General features: G+C 43.0%; 3 protein-coding genes and 2 long non-coding RNA genes across 7 annotated transcripts; 3 read left to right on the top strand and 2 right to left on the bottom strand.

Annotated features, from left to right (window-relative positions):
- Positions 1 to 135: 135 nt before the first annotated feature.
- Positions 136 to 2,740, bottom strand: LOC119137120. The gene is made up of 2 exons (XR_005100868.1): positions 2,634 to 2,740; positions 136 to 2,551 (listed from the first exon to the last, which is right to left on the bottom strand). It is a non-coding gene; the product is annotated as an uncharacterized LOC119137120 (long non-coding RNA).
- On the top strand, positions 1,099 to 6,553 carry LOC119137116 (caytaxin-like). Its single transcript, XM_037276172.1, has 13 exons — positions 1,099 to 1,679; positions 2,427 to 2,534; positions 2,670 to 2,725; positions 2,793 to 3,002; positions 3,154 to 3,312; positions 3,498 to 3,600; positions 3,680 to 3,811; positions 3,875 to 3,961; positions 4,036 to 4,134; positions 4,215 to 4,241; positions 4,312 to 4,359; positions 4,557 to 4,605; positions 6,142 to 6,553. The coding sequence occupies exons 2-12, from the start codon at positions 2,458 to 2,460 to the stop codon at positions 4,594 to 4,596; spliced, it is 1,038 nt and encodes a 345-aa protein (XP_037132067.1). The 5' UTR covers positions 1,099 to 1,679; positions 2,427 to 2,457; the 3' UTR covers positions 4,597 to 4,605; positions 6,142 to 6,553.
- LOC119137119 lies at positions 2,861 to 11,228 on the bottom strand. The gene is made up of 5 exons (XR_005100867.1): positions 11,155 to 11,228; positions 10,902 to 10,986; positions 3,291 to 3,383; positions 3,137 to 3,224; positions 2,861 to 2,989 (listed from the first exon to the last, which is right to left on the bottom strand). It is a non-coding gene; the product is annotated as an uncharacterized LOC119137119 (long non-coding RNA).
- LOC119137118 (nicotinamide riboside kinase 2-like) lies at positions 7,107 to 9,729 on the top strand. 3 transcript variants are annotated; one of them, XM_037276174.1, is made up of 8 exons: positions 7,107 to 7,274; positions 7,349 to 7,439; positions 8,323 to 8,371; positions 8,575 to 8,752; positions 8,835 to 8,906; positions 8,976 to 9,082; positions 9,315 to 9,399; positions 9,486 to 9,729. In XM_037276174.1, coding segments are annotated over exons 1-8 (609 nt in total). In that variant the 5' UTR covers positions 7,107 to 7,248; the 3' UTR covers positions 9,487 to 9,729. The 3 variants fall into 3 exon arrangements, with proteins under 3 accessions (XP_037132069.1, XP_037132070.1, XP_037132071.1); XM_037276175.1 differs by having other exon boundaries at positions 9,315 to 9,400; positions 9,490 to 9,729; XM_037276176.1 differs by lacking the exon at positions 8,323 to 8,371 and having other exon boundaries at positions 7,249 to 7,274.
- Positions 11,229 to 12,651: 1,423 nt separating the features above from the next.
- On the top strand, positions 12,652 to 15,431 carry LOC119137461 (protein-lysine 6-oxidase-like). Its single transcript, XM_037276781.1, has 7 exons — positions 12,652 to 13,348; positions 13,484 to 13,592; positions 13,709 to 13,846; positions 13,912 to 14,068; positions 14,284 to 14,379; positions 14,446 to 14,561; positions 14,638 to 15,431. Exons 1-7 carry the CDS (start codon positions 12,730 to 12,732, stop codon positions 14,642 to 14,644), a joined length of 1,242 nt encoding a protein of 413 aa, XP_037132676.1. The 5' UTR covers positions 12,652 to 12,729; the 3' UTR covers positions 14,645 to 15,431.
- Positions 15,432 to 16,045: the final 614 nt, after the last annotated feature.

Raw genomic sequence — 16,045 nt, 5'->3', positions numbered from 1 at the left:
CCATCACCTTGCTGTTGATGTCAACACAAAGTTAAACCTTTAGAAATAACTGTCTGATCTTTGGCTTGAATTGAGTACACAATGTGAGTGCAGACGGATGGACTAAAAATTCTTGGATTTCAAATGGATAGAAGGTTGGACAGACTCCTCAACTCAACTTTATTTCTGGAGCTCTTTGAAACAACCACAGCTGTGTAGAAAATGCCGTTCATAAAGTAAAAAAAAGTAACATCTGGTCCACTGATCTGAGGCAGCCGACAGGTATGCAGAGGTGGAGGTATATTGTGGCCGCAAACCTTTAAAGTTATACTTAAAGACAACCGGTGGTGCAACACATGTAGACAGATAATATCACAATACTCAGTCAATATATTATTTGTCTGTTATTTGCACTTCAACATTATTGCAACTTCTGTGTCATCCCTAAAGTACGTGGAGTATGTATGTATGTATGTATGTATGTATGTGTGTATTATACTGACCCCTAGTGGCCCATGCACATCGTGTGTGTGTGTGTGTGTGTGTGTGTGTGTGTGTGTGTGTGTGTGTGTGTGTGTGTGTGTGTGTGTGTGTGTGTGTGTGTGTGTGTGTGTGTGTGTGTTTGCGTGTGTGTGTGCTTTCTTAGGGCGAGTTCATCTAATCGTGTGTGCTAATCCACGCTTAATGCACATTTAGGTCATAGTTTGTCTTCACACTCCGCTACACCTCGGCAAAAGTGTCGACAGCATCTCTTTTGTTGGAATCTTCACTAACTGATTTAACGGAGGCAGGGTGGGACATTGGAAAGGAAACATTAGCCAGCAGCTTTGGACAGTGGGCCCTTTACAACTTCACTCGTAGCAGAGCGCCCTCCAGTGGCGACTTCAAAGCGGTGCTGTCTATGCAGACACTCTGTTGAATTACATTTTTTTATATTGTTTTTAGGTTCAATGTTTTTTTTTTTTTTTCTTCATTGTTCGGGCTGAATGTTTTAATTTTCAAAACGTATTTACATTTGTTTTTAATTCATGTCATTTTGTTGTCAATTACAGCAACGCAGGCATTAGGACATGACAAGCCTTGAAAAAAGCACTTTGTTTCAAACAAAGGAAGGCCACACTAACTCACTGCCCTGAGAGCTTAGTGCATCGTGATGAAAGAAGGGCGGGTGAGCCAGAGGAAGAATGTTAACGTGCGGCAGCAGGAAGAGTGAGAGAGCTTAAAAGGGATGCCGAGGGAGGATGAAGAGGAGGATACGGTTGCCTAGAAACAGCAGAGTGGAAACCTCCACACTGGCCAGTGCGTGAGTACATATTAAAAATAAACACTCCCGATGATGAATTGAAGGAACGTGACGAAGAAGAGAAGGGAGAAACGTGCTATCCTGGAGCCATTCGGTTCTAAAGAGGAGGCTGGTTTGATTACATAACCAGCATATGGATGACATCATCATTGCAGGATTACAGGAGGCGTGGCTTTAGCAGAGAGGATACTACGCAGAGGTGACAAACAGAAGGATTTTTTTTCCTGCTCTTTTTTGTGGGAGGTCATCCAACAAGTAGAGATGTCAGCTAGCATGGATTTAACAGCTGGCCGTTCCCGCTTGTAAAAAGGACCGCTCCCAGACGCCTGCCGGGGATGCTCGGCCGTCTTTGAAGGCGCATTGTTGTCATCGCATCACACGGGCGCTTGTCTTCTAAGTGAGTAAACGCACGCAGCAGCCCGCTTGAATGGGCGCCGATGTCGTTTGTTGTGTTTGAACAGCTGATCAGAGAAGTTTCACTTAAGACGATACACATTTTCATAAATATGTTTTGGAGTGTTCAGTGAAGTTCACCTCCATGGTTTGATAAACATTAAAGCCTTTTATTGAACCTTGCAGATTATGAAAAGTCACATGCATCCAAACTGACCTTATCTTGCAGTCCTGCGTGTTTTTTTTTTTTCTTTAATGGCTGTTTATTGAATTTTGCTTTGAGCGTCACTCAGCATTGCTCTATTGACATATTGTCGTCATCATTCTCCCGCTGCGAGCCATGTTAGCGATCATGGTTTCTTTTAACCTTTGGCCCCTGATCCCCTTAACGAGCTACAAAATGCAATTCTCCACCTCCATTTTGAATCTGATCACAACGTGGGCAGGATTTTGTTGCCAGAAGGCCTTTTAGTCATATAGCTGCTGTTGTTTTTTGTTTCCTGTGAGTGCGTGTGCGTCCGTGTGTGTGTGTGTGTCACATCATTTTCAAACCAGTGAACAAATGGACTGTACAATAAACTCTGCCCTCTCCCCTTATATGCACATTATTGACGCATATGCAGTCTACTATCAAATACAATCTTGTTGACTGTCATAAAATGTATCAAAGATATAAATTTTAAACATTGAAAACGATCGTTGAATATAGCTCATTACGATCAATGCCAATTTGTGTATTTTTCAAACTCAGCGAGCCAATTCTCAACCAAGCTGCAGACGCCATGGGGACAGCCGAGGCCACTTTACGCATGGACAGCATGGAGGTGAAGGACGAGTGGCAGGATGAGGACTTCCCCAGGTAACCGCTTGAATGTCCTTTTGGGAGTTCAAATGAGTAAGGTGATGTCTCCCGGAATGACTTTCATTCTTTTCTCAAGGCATGCAGTACAGTAGGTACCTAATGTTGTGTCCATTAAGTTGCGTATCTCCTCAGGCCTCTCCCAGAAGATGGCGATTCCTCGTGTGGCCTGACGGACAACAGGACCACCAGTATGTAACCCATTGACATGCTTTTGTCTTGTTTTTATGCCTTGTAACATTTACCTTTGTGGCTCAGACCCCCCCAGTAGTCTGAATGTGGGAGGCTCCACCGGGGACCAGTCCAAGCGGCGCACGCTGACCGCCCCCGACATGAACCTATCGCTGGAGCACAGCGAGGGCTCGCTGCTCTCGGACGACCTGGACATCAACGTGGATGACATCGAGACCCCCGACGACACCGACTCGCTGGACTTTGCCAATAACGGGAATGAGCTGGAGTGGGAAGGTGAGAGGGAAAGCACAATGTAAAGCAATATGTGTTGATCAATTATTAGTCCACCAAAGACACAAATAGATTGAGCAAAAGATATATTTTGTGTCATAATATTTATCAAGGTCAGCCTAGACGGTAACGCTCACTTCTCGTTTCGATCCAGACGACACCCCAGTGGCCAGCGCCAAGTGTCTCCCGGGCGAAGGCGAGGAGGAGAGGGACTCGTCAGGCCGCCTGTGGAGAACAGTCATCATCGGTGACCAGGAGCAGCGCATTGACATGCAGGTCATCAGGCCGTACCTCAGGGTGGTCACGCACGGGGGTGAGTTGTCAGCCTGCCATTGAGCGGGGGTCCCTTCGCTGTGTCGCTTGATGTCCTTCCTTCCACATGTCCTGTCATTCAGGAACCAGTGAAGAAAATAGAAACAAAATAAAAATGACAGTCAATTACAATTCTTCCAACTCACTCCAGTTAGGAACCCCAATGGAACGGTTATTTGCTTTCAGGCTATTACGGAGAAGGCCTGAATGCCATCATAGTGTTTGCAGCCTGCCACCTCCCAGACAGCAGCTGTGACGACTACTCGTACATCATGGAGAACCTCTTCTTGTAGGTCCTTTGGAAGGGAGATTTGCTCATAAACTCGCCGACTGTTCACTCACTTGTGTGTGTGTTTGTGTGCGTTCAGGTACGTGGTGAGCAGCCTGGAACTGCTGGTGGCCGACGACTACATGATCGTCTACCTGAATGGAGCCACGCCACGCAGGAAGATGCCCGGCATCGGTTGGTTGAAGAGATGCTACCAGATGATTGACAGGAAGTAAGACTGTTGGGTCGTGTGGTCATCAAACGGTTAAGTGACACTGAAATGTTTTTTTGCCAGATTGAGGAAGAACCTCAAGTGTTTGATCATTGTTCACCCCACGTGGTTCATCCGCACCATCCTGGCCATCTCCAGACCTTTCATCAGGTCAGTGAGTTTTTATAAAAGAAAACAATCAATGTCTTTTTCAAATTTCTTGCAACTTTCTATCCGTGCCACAGCGTGAAGTTCCTGAGCAAGATCCGCTACGCGCACACGCTGGACGAGCTGAGCCTGCTCATCCCCATGGAGCATGTGCAGGTGCCCGAGTGCGTGCTGCAGTGAGTAGCCTCCCAAACCAAACATCTGCATCACTTAACGCTGGCTTTGTTTGACACGCTTATCTCCTCCGCCTCTTCAGGTACGATGACGAGAAGATAAAAGCCAAGTGAGTTTCTGTGCAAGGATGCCGTTTACTAATAGCTGCACAGATTTATCGTGTGTTTGCATGCATGTAGACTGGAGCAAGAGCAGCAGAACGCCAACACGCTGCCGCCCAAAGAAAGGTGACCTCATTCTGCACTCTACACACACTCACACATTTTGACATGCTAATCAAAGAGCGATGACCGAAGAAACAAAATGATTTGTCCCTGCATTATTCCCTATTGGAGGAGAGGAAGACACTTTGACGAAGCTACGGGTGATTAAATAGTGTAATGGTCCTAATGACCCTGACATCTTCTTCGTTCCCCCCTTCCAGGCCAAAGTCAACGATGGCTGAGATTGGGCGTGACATGTGAGATTCAAAGGTAAGTGCTGGCATAACGCGACTGCTCGTGCTTTTCAAACCACTTAAAAAAAAGCTTGCCTCTCTGACATAATGGCCAACAATAAGATACTGCAACATTGAAGTCAAATGAAATGTCATTATTCCATTCTAGCTGCCCATAAAACAATAACAAAGACATTGCGACATATTTTAAATAAGAAGATTTTTCATATGAACATACATTAAGAATATCATTTAAAAGAAAGCAAAGTATGACACTGATTTAGTGTCATGATTTGAATTCAAGCTTCCTTCTGGTGTAAGAACCTTCGCCACCAGGGGGCAGTATATTATAGTTATAGAATGCACAATTTGATAGTTGCTGCCATAAAGAGTGCAGGGTCGGTCGGGTCAGGGGCTGATAATGTCAGCAAAGGCGAGCTCTGGGCTCAGGAACGCCGATATATAGTAGCTGGCCAAATGGAGCAGCTGTGTTGGGGAATTTACAGTCAGCTACGACATTAAACACACACTGACGAGTCACGCTAACGCTGCGCTCCTTAGGCACTGCGCCCTGGCACGTCTCCACCATACGACTTGCAAACTAACATCATCAACTCGGCTAATAAAACTCAAGAATACTACAACTTGAAAGATGGTTTTACAGTTATGTAGTTAAAAACAAATTGCATATTGAGTGAGACGTTAGAAAAAGGTATACTGTAGTTATCCAATCATATGAAGCCCTGTCTGTAACTTGTATAAATCCTGCCAATTTATTCCAGCTGTAAAAAATTCTAATAATTCTTCTGCAAAAAATCGGTTAGCATTCAGCAGTTCACGTTCATCAGTAGAAGTATAGCTCCTTTTGGTTGCTTTTCTGAAACTTTACTTAAAGCGTGCTAAGTGACATGCTGCCCCAGTGTGTGTTTGTGTGTGCGTGTGTGTGTGTCACATGATCCTCACACCTCATATTTCCTGAGGACGCCAGCGTTATATAAAGCACAGCTGCTAATCTTTTTAAGTTGTCCTGTACACACCTGATAGGTTCTATTTTTAAAGAGCGAGCCCCCGGGCCAACCCGAGCCGGCAAATTGATCCGCGTCGCATATGATGCCCTGCAATCGGAGGAAATTTGCCCTGTGCTGGTCCCGCCATTCGGGAACGTTTCATACGCCAGATCACTTAAGCCTTCAGCTGGTCTGGGAATGCACGACAGGGTTCAAGCAGGGGGAGATGATGCATTGACACACTTTCAATTATTAAGTCACAGGCAACATTTCGTATGATCCCATTGCGGGGAATTTTGGGAATATTTACTCACGATATTTTGAGGGAACTTTTTTTTCTAGTACTTCTTTATATACAGAAGACACAAGAAGCTTAAAAATGTGATCGGCGTTAGCGGAACAATGATGTTGCATTGCATTACTGCATAGCACCACTAGGGGGCGTATTGTCAGGGTGTCCAACATACAACTGACACTGTCTTTTCACCTTGAAAGCAACATTTGCTATGATGTTTTAACAAATGTTGCAGTGTCAACAAACTGAACCGTGCGTGTTTGCATTGCAGCACTTTGAGGATGGTGAGGATTGCCGGAGACGGGATGGCCACACTGGATGTGAAACATGCAAGACAATCATTTGTCACTCACATCCCGTCAAGGTTGTACTGAAAAGCTTTACTCTCTTCCTTCGCATCAAGGGATTGTGTATACCTATTTTTCAGAAGAGGGAAAAAAATAGCTTACATATTTTTGTTATGAATGCTATGTGGTGGATTCATTTGCCTCTGCGGACGATGCAAAAGTGGCATGCTTCTATAAATCCCTTTGTTTTCCGTCATTATTGCGTCGTTTTTTGCCGGATGGCAATTGTCAACAAATGAAACTAATTCAAAGTCTTCTTCATAAAAATGTGACATGCTGTTTGTAATATTTAAAAAGGGGTAGTGGAGGTATAATAAATATGCTTGTCATGCTGCACGTGTCGTGATGCTTTACTCGCCTCATTGCCAGAACGCATTTCACACTTCCTGGACAAAGTTCTATAAATCTGATATAGTTGTTGTTATGTCTCAGCCGATCAAATAAATGTACCTCATGACATGCAGCTCGTCGTTAGTCAGCAACTCTTTCCAAGCTGCAGGATATTTGTCTTATTTACGACCCCTTCGAGGTGGGCATGACGCACCCGGGCTGCCGGCCACATGGCTTGCCGCCACAAAATCCGCACGGTTATATCGGAAATGCACGTGACGCCGAGGAAGCTAAATATAGCTCGCTAAAATCGCCTCGACGGTTTTCCCCTTGAAACACTTTCGATTCACTTGAAGAGTTTACATTTAAAATCAGCTTGGCATCAAAGCAGTGCTTTAAGAAGCTTCTGAGGTGCCCCATTCCCACTGACCCTGAACCCTAACCCTCCCGCCATAAAAGGTGGAAACATTTTTGGGCTTGAATGCAAATGAGAGCCAGCCTCCTCCAGGAAAGGCAATCCCATTGGTTCTCCGGGCGGCTCTTTGTCCTTTAAATAGCCCACACCGAGATTGTCTATCAATGAAGTAGTAAAAGGCGGGGGACGACTGAGGGCCGAGAAGGAAAAGAAGGCTTTGAGAGAGTGTTAACGTAGCGGGGTTCCCCATCTTTTAGTTACTGAATTCCACATTAAGGCGACCAACATGAAATTCATCATCGGTATTGGAGGGTGAGTATCCTTTTGAGCCACTTCCATCCAGAATTCTTAACTTCACAGGTGGTTTCCGTTTATCCGTTCCACAGAGTGACCAATGGTGGCAAGACCACCCTGACTCACAAACTGCTCCGAACGTTGCCCAACTGCTGCGTGGTGCACCAGGATGACTTTTTCAAGGTAAGAGGCGATGGCGATGAAGGTACGCTACATCGATTGCCCTTGAGGACACCAACTTACAATTCTGTCCCGCCGTGGCAGTAGCCTAGTAACACAAGTGGCTGATTGTCTCCTGGACAGCCAATCATCAAGGCCGAGCGTCTTCTAGTCCAAAAGAAACGTTTTGAGCCTCGATTACCTATGAAAGCAAGCGTAAAGTCATTTCCATGGTGCCAAAAATCCAATCACATGGATAGATAAGACAGTCACACTCTAAAATAAGCAAATGGGAATCAGCTAGGTGTACCACGAGAAACTCTTATGAAACTCCCAATCTGAAAGGTCAAATGAATGAACCCACCAAAAAGTTTCATCTTGTCACGCTTTATTTTCAGTCCATGGGATTGTCTCAATTAACCATCGAAATGTTTGTCCCCCGTTTCTGTTGTGAGAGATGTCTGAAAAGTGAAATACCATAGAATCCATCAAATGAATCCGCAAAATGCTTTTCTGCAAGAGATATCTAGTCCCTTTGACAGATTAGAATTCCAAATGGTTTTGTCTCATCCTTCTTTTGGTTGGTAACATTTTGTTTTGTCCCTTTTATGCATCCTGATCCTCCAAATGAACCTGGAAATATGTGGTCTGTAGAATCTTAAGCTGAACGACAGCAAAAAATGTAACGTGAACAAATTTCTATACCTCACCCATAAGATCCACTAAAGAGTGACCGCATTTGTGAAGACGCTAAACTCCTATACGAATCCAACCAAAATGCCCGTCTAAATATCGTGCACTCCTTCGTGTGGAGCCGGCCGGGTCCTTGACTTGCCCTGTCCAGGTGCAATCAGCTGCGACGGGTTACTAGGTTGCAGCCATGTTTCACTGGTGACTGTTATTTCAGAAACCCGATCAAATAGAAGTCGGGGAGGACGGCTTTAGACAGTGGGATGGTAAGAATGGATTTTCACGTGGGAAATCCATATGCAGTCATGTACTTTTCCTTTGCTACACATTTCCCTTTTTTTTGGTTTGGTAACTATCCAATCCTAAACCTAAAAACACACAGTATTCACTAACAGTGACTAATGTGTGTTAGCAACACATTGGTGAGGCCCACTTTACTGAAAGTGGCTTTTCTTTCTTTTCAACCCAGTCATCTCGGCCATGGACATGGAGGCCATGGTCAGCACGGTGAAAGGCTGGCAGGAGAACCCGGTCAAGTTCGCACGCTCCCATGGCGTCAGCATGTCACCCGAAGCCGAGGAATGCCATTCGGACCAGAAGGGGATCCATATTCTCATCGTGGAGGGCTTCCTCATCTACAACTACGAGTGGGTCACCTCCCTGCCGACACGTCACCGGTCACCCGCGGACCTCAAAATCTCATCCTAACCGGATCTCATCTCTCTGCAGGCCTCTCATGGACGTGTATGACAAGTGCTTCTACATTTCACTTCCTTATGAGGACTGCAAGAAGAGGAGAAGGTAGGAGACTCTCTGACCAACAGTCAGTTATGGCAGTCTTCTAAAACTGTTCCGATTTTGTCTTCGCAGTACGAGAACCTACACTGTCCCCGACCCGCCCGGTCTGTTTGACGGCCATGTTTGGCCCATGTATCTTAAGCACCGCAAACAAATGGAGAGCCAATGTGACACAATAGGTGCGTTATTGTCCACTTCCAACACCCTTTGGTCCAAAATAGTCAACAATAACAATAAACTGTGTTTTGTTAAACTAGCCTGCTAAAACTGGGCTAAACAAAAAACAGGCAGCTTAAGCAAGTTAGCTTGAGTGCTAAACCAGACTAAAACTAGCCCCAAATGCAACATGAACTTGTCTGCAGCCTTCCCAACATTCTAAAAACGGTCTAACAGCTGACTTTTCCCTTTTAGAGTACCTTGATGGAATGATGTCGAAAGATGACATCTACTCCATGGTGTTTGAGAGCATCCAGAACACCCTCCTCAATAACTCATAGGTACATTCTATTCATCTTTTCTTTTGACTTTAATTGTATTTTATTTTGGGATATTTAACACTGACATTAATTTTGTCTCTCCACCGCAGGATTGTGGCTGAGAAGATCTTGTGTATAGATCATGTAAATAACAACGAAGGGTTTGATGACATGTAGGCTATGCCTTGTAGAATGTGTAAATAGTAACATTGTCTTTTGTATCAATTCATCACTCTGTCCGGAAAAGATAAAAAGCCACTCCTGCTATGGCACGGGTTGAACAAACATACCTGTACATGTTGCTGTACACGTTTGTCAAAGTGAAAACACATAAAGTCAACAAAGCACTCCATTGTTTCCTGCTGTGTTTTTCACTCGGTAGCACTCATGTTTTATGACATTACAGATAAGATCAAATCAAATACACACATTTACGATCAGCAATGAATTACAGCAGGAACAGTATGATTATCTTTTTTTTTTTTTTTTTTTTTACAACTGCTGTAATAAAATGGAATCAAAATTAACATGAACACAAAAATAAAATATCCTTAGGCGATAAAAAAATCTAGAACAAATAATGATGATAATAAATCATTCAAAAATGTAAATGTCTACATCTACATGTTACTGGTCTGCCAGCGATAACACTGGCAAAAATATTTTATTATTTCTCTTTTTTAAATATTAGATTTCTTTTATTTTACTGATTAGTATATACTATTGTACAACATGTTATATATTGTAAACATATAGCATCGAAAAAAATCTGGAGATAGTGGTTGTCCCTCATACAATACAAGACAAGTTAATATAGTGCATTGCACAACAGCTGCAGTCGAGGTACCACTGTATCAAAATGTGTTTGTTTATTGACAAAATTTAAGTGTGATGAATCCGAAATTAGGAGGGGTCAAATATGAGTGCAATAGTTGAACAAAATGTCTGGCAAGTCTATTCACATACATTATGTTACCAAAACCTTTGGAGTGGGTCTTGTGATACACTCGAGGGGGTGTGGGTCTTCACATACCAGCTCTTGAGTAGATAGATGGCAGCTGGCCTGACATTTTATATTCAGACCAAATGCATAAGGTGTCAGGAGGGAAGGGAGTTATTTTTAAAAACATGCCACCGGACCACAAGTCAGTTGCCGGGCGTAGGCAGGGTAAAGTGACTACTCGACAACGAGCCCTCACGTCAGCCATTGCCATAGCAACTACCAAAAATACAACCAGGCCCTCCTTACATGGTGGCTGTGCGAGATGAATGTGTTCAGCACTTTTTTTACTTTACTTCTATTATATATATATATATATTTTTTTTACTTCCATTATATATTTTTTATACATACACACATATATATATATATATATATATATACACACACACGCATATATATGTGTATACATATATATATATATATATATATATATATATATATATATAAAAATAATAGAAGTAAGTCTCAATCTACCTATCTATCTCTTATAGCATGAAAAGAAGGTTTTAAGCATCTCACCTGCAGTGTGTGGCTCTTATCATTAAGTTGTGTATTCCATATACGTATCATCATCATGCTCATGAAGCAAGGCCATGGAGGACACCTACAGATAATAACATATATTCAAAGCATCAAGTATTCAAATGTTTTATTTCCAAAGCAAAAAGGAAAGGTTAGTTTGCCGCCTTTTTGGGTGGTGACATTTTGATGTGATTGCTTTACTTTCCACACACAATTAAGTCTCAATTCAGCGTCATATCATAATACTTACTGGCTATTATTTGTGCCTTTTACATGTCTTGATCAGGGAGGTCTTGCGCCAAACCAGTGCCCAGGTTGCAGCGCTCTTATAAAGCGAGCGGGAATGCCACTGGGCGGGACGTGGAAGACCGACAATAGAACTGGCCCTATTTGGACGGGTTGAGAGTTGGGTGGCACTGATGGCATGTGGCAAGAGGGAGGACAAGCTCATATGGGCACGGTGTGACAATGTCAGCTCTGAGAGTTACTATGTGTCACGTCCCAACTTCCATGATAGGTTCATATTTCACTTTTTTTTCAACCCCAAAAAACTATCTATCTATCTATCTATCTATCTATCTATCTATCTATCTATCTATCTATCTATCTATCTATCTATCTATCTATCTATCTATCTATCTATCTATCTATCTACACTACCGTTCAAAAGTTTGGGGTCACAAAATTGTTTGGGTGACCCCAAACTTTTGAACGGTAGTGTAAATATTATTATAATAAAATATTATGAATTAAATATTATAAATTCTATCTTATATTTGTATAAGATTATAAAAAATCTATGAATATAAGTATACATATATATTATAAGATTTTTTACACAGAAGATTATATATATAATCTATAAATAATTATCTAAATAAATATATACACTACCGTTCAAAAGTTTGGGGTCACCCAAACAATTTTGTGACCCCAAACTTTTGAACGGTAGTGTATCTATCTATCTATCTATCTATCTATCTATCTATCTATCTATCTATCTATCTATCTATCTATCTATCTATCTATCTATCTATCTATCTATCTATCTATCTATCTATCTATCTATCTATCTATCTATCTATCTATCTATCTTCCGAACCGCTTTACCAATGAGAACCAATATTGTCCTTGGCCACCTGAGGGCAGTATTTGAACAGGTTGATTAGAAAGGCGCTGTTAACAAGCAGGTTGAGAGTGAGGTTCAACACTTTCTGAACAACCAAGTTAGTATAAAATCCAACAGTTTAAAAGCAACGCTGCTCGGCAAACGATGAGGAAGATGCTGTTGCACATTATGTATAATAAACAATGTGGACAACGTTGCCTAGGTGCCCGCGGGAGGTGGTAGAGCAGTGGGCAAATAGTTTGACAACACTGCCCTCGTGTGGTACTTTTACTGTAGTACAATATATGATCCTCTAATATTTGCCACACATTTCTACAGTTTGAATAGTTTTGTGATAATGATTGAAATATATGTATTCACTCTGAACAACAACAAAATGTTTGTTTTTTTACATATATATATATATTTGAAATCATATATCCTACGCGAAGTGGTGTCAAGAAGTTGCAGCCTAAGCCACACCCCGCCCGCTTTAACACCCGTGCGTTAAAGTTTACTCAGTAACCTGTCTCTGGAAGTGAAGGGTTAAAGAAGAAGGTTTGCATTAATGACTTGGGTGGGGCTGGGGGCAATGGGGTCCAACCCACTCCGAGTTCTGACAAAAGTGGACCTAAAAAGGCACGCAACACAAGACGTTTACGCGCGTGATTGTCCACTCGAGGGTTTTTTTGTTTTTAGGCTTGTAGTTTGGTTGTCATGGCAATTGCGTCTCTCGTCTTCTTCTTCTATCTTTCCCACGGACTATTCCAAGTCATCAGCGGGCAAGAGCAGCACCCTGAGCCGGCGCACGCTGGCCCCTGGCGTCACCGCATCCAGTGGGAGAATAACGGCCGAATCCACAGCATCATGAGCACTGGTTCCGAGTTCGAGGCTCCGGCGCGCGTTTACGTCAGCAGCCGAGACCGAGCGATGGGAGCCGGCGGCATGGTGAGGACACCCGGTAACCCCAGAGCGCACCAGGTGCGCTCGAGACAACGCCCCGGCGCGGTCGTCGACCCCCGTGTGGACTTCAATAGAGATCCCCTCAGGTGGGCCGACGTGCGGCTCAACGTCCCCCGTGGACGTGAGGAAGAACCGATACGGGCACTCCACGACGCGCAGTATGCCTTCAGGTACCCGGAAGGAGACCCGGGTCAGCCCGCTCCGTATCACCCGCTGGAGGCTTCCAACGAAGAAGAGGGCATGTTTAATGACGACTCGCTCCAATCCCTCGGCAATTCGGTGTTGTACAACATGTACCCCCCAAGGGGACGAGCAGGGGCCCACGCGCGACGAGTCCCAGACGCGGGATACGGGACGAGATACTTTCAAAACGGTAGCTTGGCAATGCTGCATCTCAGATTGAAACCTGTTCCTAATAATTAGACCCAAGATAAATACTCCTTCTAGCAAATGGCTACTTCTTGTGGAGTACTTTGTACAGTGGCAACTTTGAAGTGTGTTCTCCTAGGGCTTCCAGACCTGGTGCCAGACCCGTACGCCATCCAAGCAGGCGCTTACATCCAGCGCATGCAGATGTTTGCGTTACGTTGTGCAGCAGAGGAGGACTGCCTGGCCAGGTAGAAACACACACAGACCCACCCCACCCAGGCACACACGCGGAAAGTCAGTGAATGAAGTATCTTAAGCTTGAATTCAAATCTGTTTGAAGCATAACTCTAAATGTTCCGCTCAGGTCAGCCTTCGGACCCTCGGTACGAGACATCGACTTCCGGGTGCTCCTACGCTTCCCGCAGAAGGTGAAGAACCAGGGCACCGCCGACTTCCTCCCTGTCAAGCCCAGGCACCAGTGGGACTGGCACAGCTGTCACCAGTAAGACACTAGCTCCCTTGATTTTGGGAACCATACTCCCGATAAAACCGAATTATTTTCAACAGACACTACCATAGCATGGAGGCCTTCAGCAGTTACGACCTCCTGGACGCCGCCACAGGCCAGAAAGTGGCCGAGGGTCACAAGGCCAGTTTTTGCCTGGAGGACACGGGCTGCGACTCGGGGGTCCGTCGGCGCTACGCCTGCACAGCTCACACACAGGTGAGGTGAACTCTCTCGACTGCCTATTTGGGCTCCTACTGTTATCAGCTGAACTCCAAATTTGAGGACATTTCCAAACTTCAGAAGATTTTCAACACATTTCATGAGATCTTGAAATCTTGCAACTCAACTTTAGGGAAATGTTTAAGAAACATCCTGAGGACATGAAGACATTTTGTAGTCTGCTGATTGGTGAATGAACGTCTTGTTTACAGGGACTGAGCCCGGGCTGTCACGACCTCTACGCCGCCAACATTGACTGCCAGTGGATCGACATCACTGACGTCACGCCAGGAAACTATGTCTTGAAGGTCATTTTATTTTATTTTTTTAAAAAGTACCATCAATTTCATAACCATTTTTAACAACGCACTCAGGTCACCGTCAACCCCAACTTCCATGTACTGGAGTCGGACTTCACCAACAACATTGTGAGATGCGACGTCGCTTACACGGGGGTTTACGTTCAGACACGCAACTGTCAAGTAACAAGGTGCTGGAAGGATATTTACTGATGTCCAATGTGAATGTGAATGCATGTTACTCATATTTTATTTTATTTTTTTCAGGGGGTGAAGATTCCTTCACATTTGAAACTCTTCACATTTGGATGATTGTATTTTATTTTTTGAGTCAGTCCAGCTTGAGAGGTTGCATTTGATACAATTTCATTGTATATAACATGTCATGGTCCTAGATGATTTTTTCTTTTTTTTGACTTTATTTCTTGAATGGTATTTTCTGTGATGTCATGTTATTTTTTCTGTCAAAGCATAATGATATTTATAATAATAATTTTTGTGTTTATGTAATGTTCAATGGAAGTACGTAAATAGTGCAAGGGACTCAGGGTTACATCAATTTCTTGATTAGTCCACGAGTTGACTTATCCATAAAGACGGTTAGCGCTTGAAGATGAATTAATCGCTACTCACATATTTCAGTATTAACAAAACTTTTTATTCTGGAAATTTACTACTATTTTCTCCAAATGTCTGGATTTTTATTCAGAAAAATAAAAAACTTGTTCTTGAAAAAACAACTGAAAGTACAACTAGCTACAACTTTTTTTTTTTTTTTTTTTTAGGGTGGCCCTAATACTCCTTCAAACATGTGTGAGAAATGTGTATTTGGGACATAAATTGAGCACTGTTAGAATTTACAGACCCCTAAGCTGTTTGTAGAGTTGAGAATTTTTAATAGAATTTGTTGCCAATAATAAAAACTAAGAGCTAAAGTGTTGGAGGAGCGTTCAGAGAGGTTGTGCAATATTCCTTAAATTTGTGTTGAACTGTTAATGCTTGAACATGTTTGTTAATATTATTGTATGGCAGATTTGTTCCAATAAAATCTGTAATAAGGATTGAGGTGTTTTTGTCTGCTGCACTGCCCATAAATGGTAGCCTTTTGCCCCCAAAATATTAGACCAGGAAATCTATAAAAAAAAAGAAGTTTTTTTTCTTTTTGAAATAATTTGGTTGCAACGGCAGCCTAAACAGGATGTTGTTGTGCTGACCTGTTGACGTTAGCCTAATGTCGCGCTATCTTTGGCTAGCCTGATCGCCGCTCGATTTATAACAACGGTAACGGCACAACAAGGGGCAGAGATGCATCATCAAAAGTGACGTTTTATTGCCAAAATCTTTATGTCCAATAATGCACAGACAACACTGCGTGCTGAAAATGACGCCAACAAGACACTTCGGCATTATGTCGTGACCTTCATAAACATTACGTCACGTTGAAGTGTCACGAATGGTGAGTTTTATTTATTTATTTATTTAAAAATGTGTTTCTTTGAAAGTTTTGCAAACTTCACACGTTCCATACTGATTCGGCACTGCTTGAATTTGCAAAATAAAAAAGTAAGTTGCACTTGTGCGTTGTTAGAATATCAGCGCAACGTCAACATTTTAATTTTTTTTTTGTGTCAATGTTACATATGAAATGATGACTAAAATGCACATGACATTTAGA

The sequence above is a fragment of the Syngnathus acus genome, chromosome 17, assembly GCF_901709675.1.
Source record: "Syngnathus acus chromosome 17, fSynAcu1.2, whole genome shotgun sequence".
NCBI lineage: Eukaryota > Metazoa > Chordata > Actinopteri > Syngnathiformes > Syngnathidae > Syngnathus > Syngnathus acus.
Note: the sequence above shows the minus strand (reverse complement) of the source record. Positions and strands in the feature narration are given on the sequence as shown.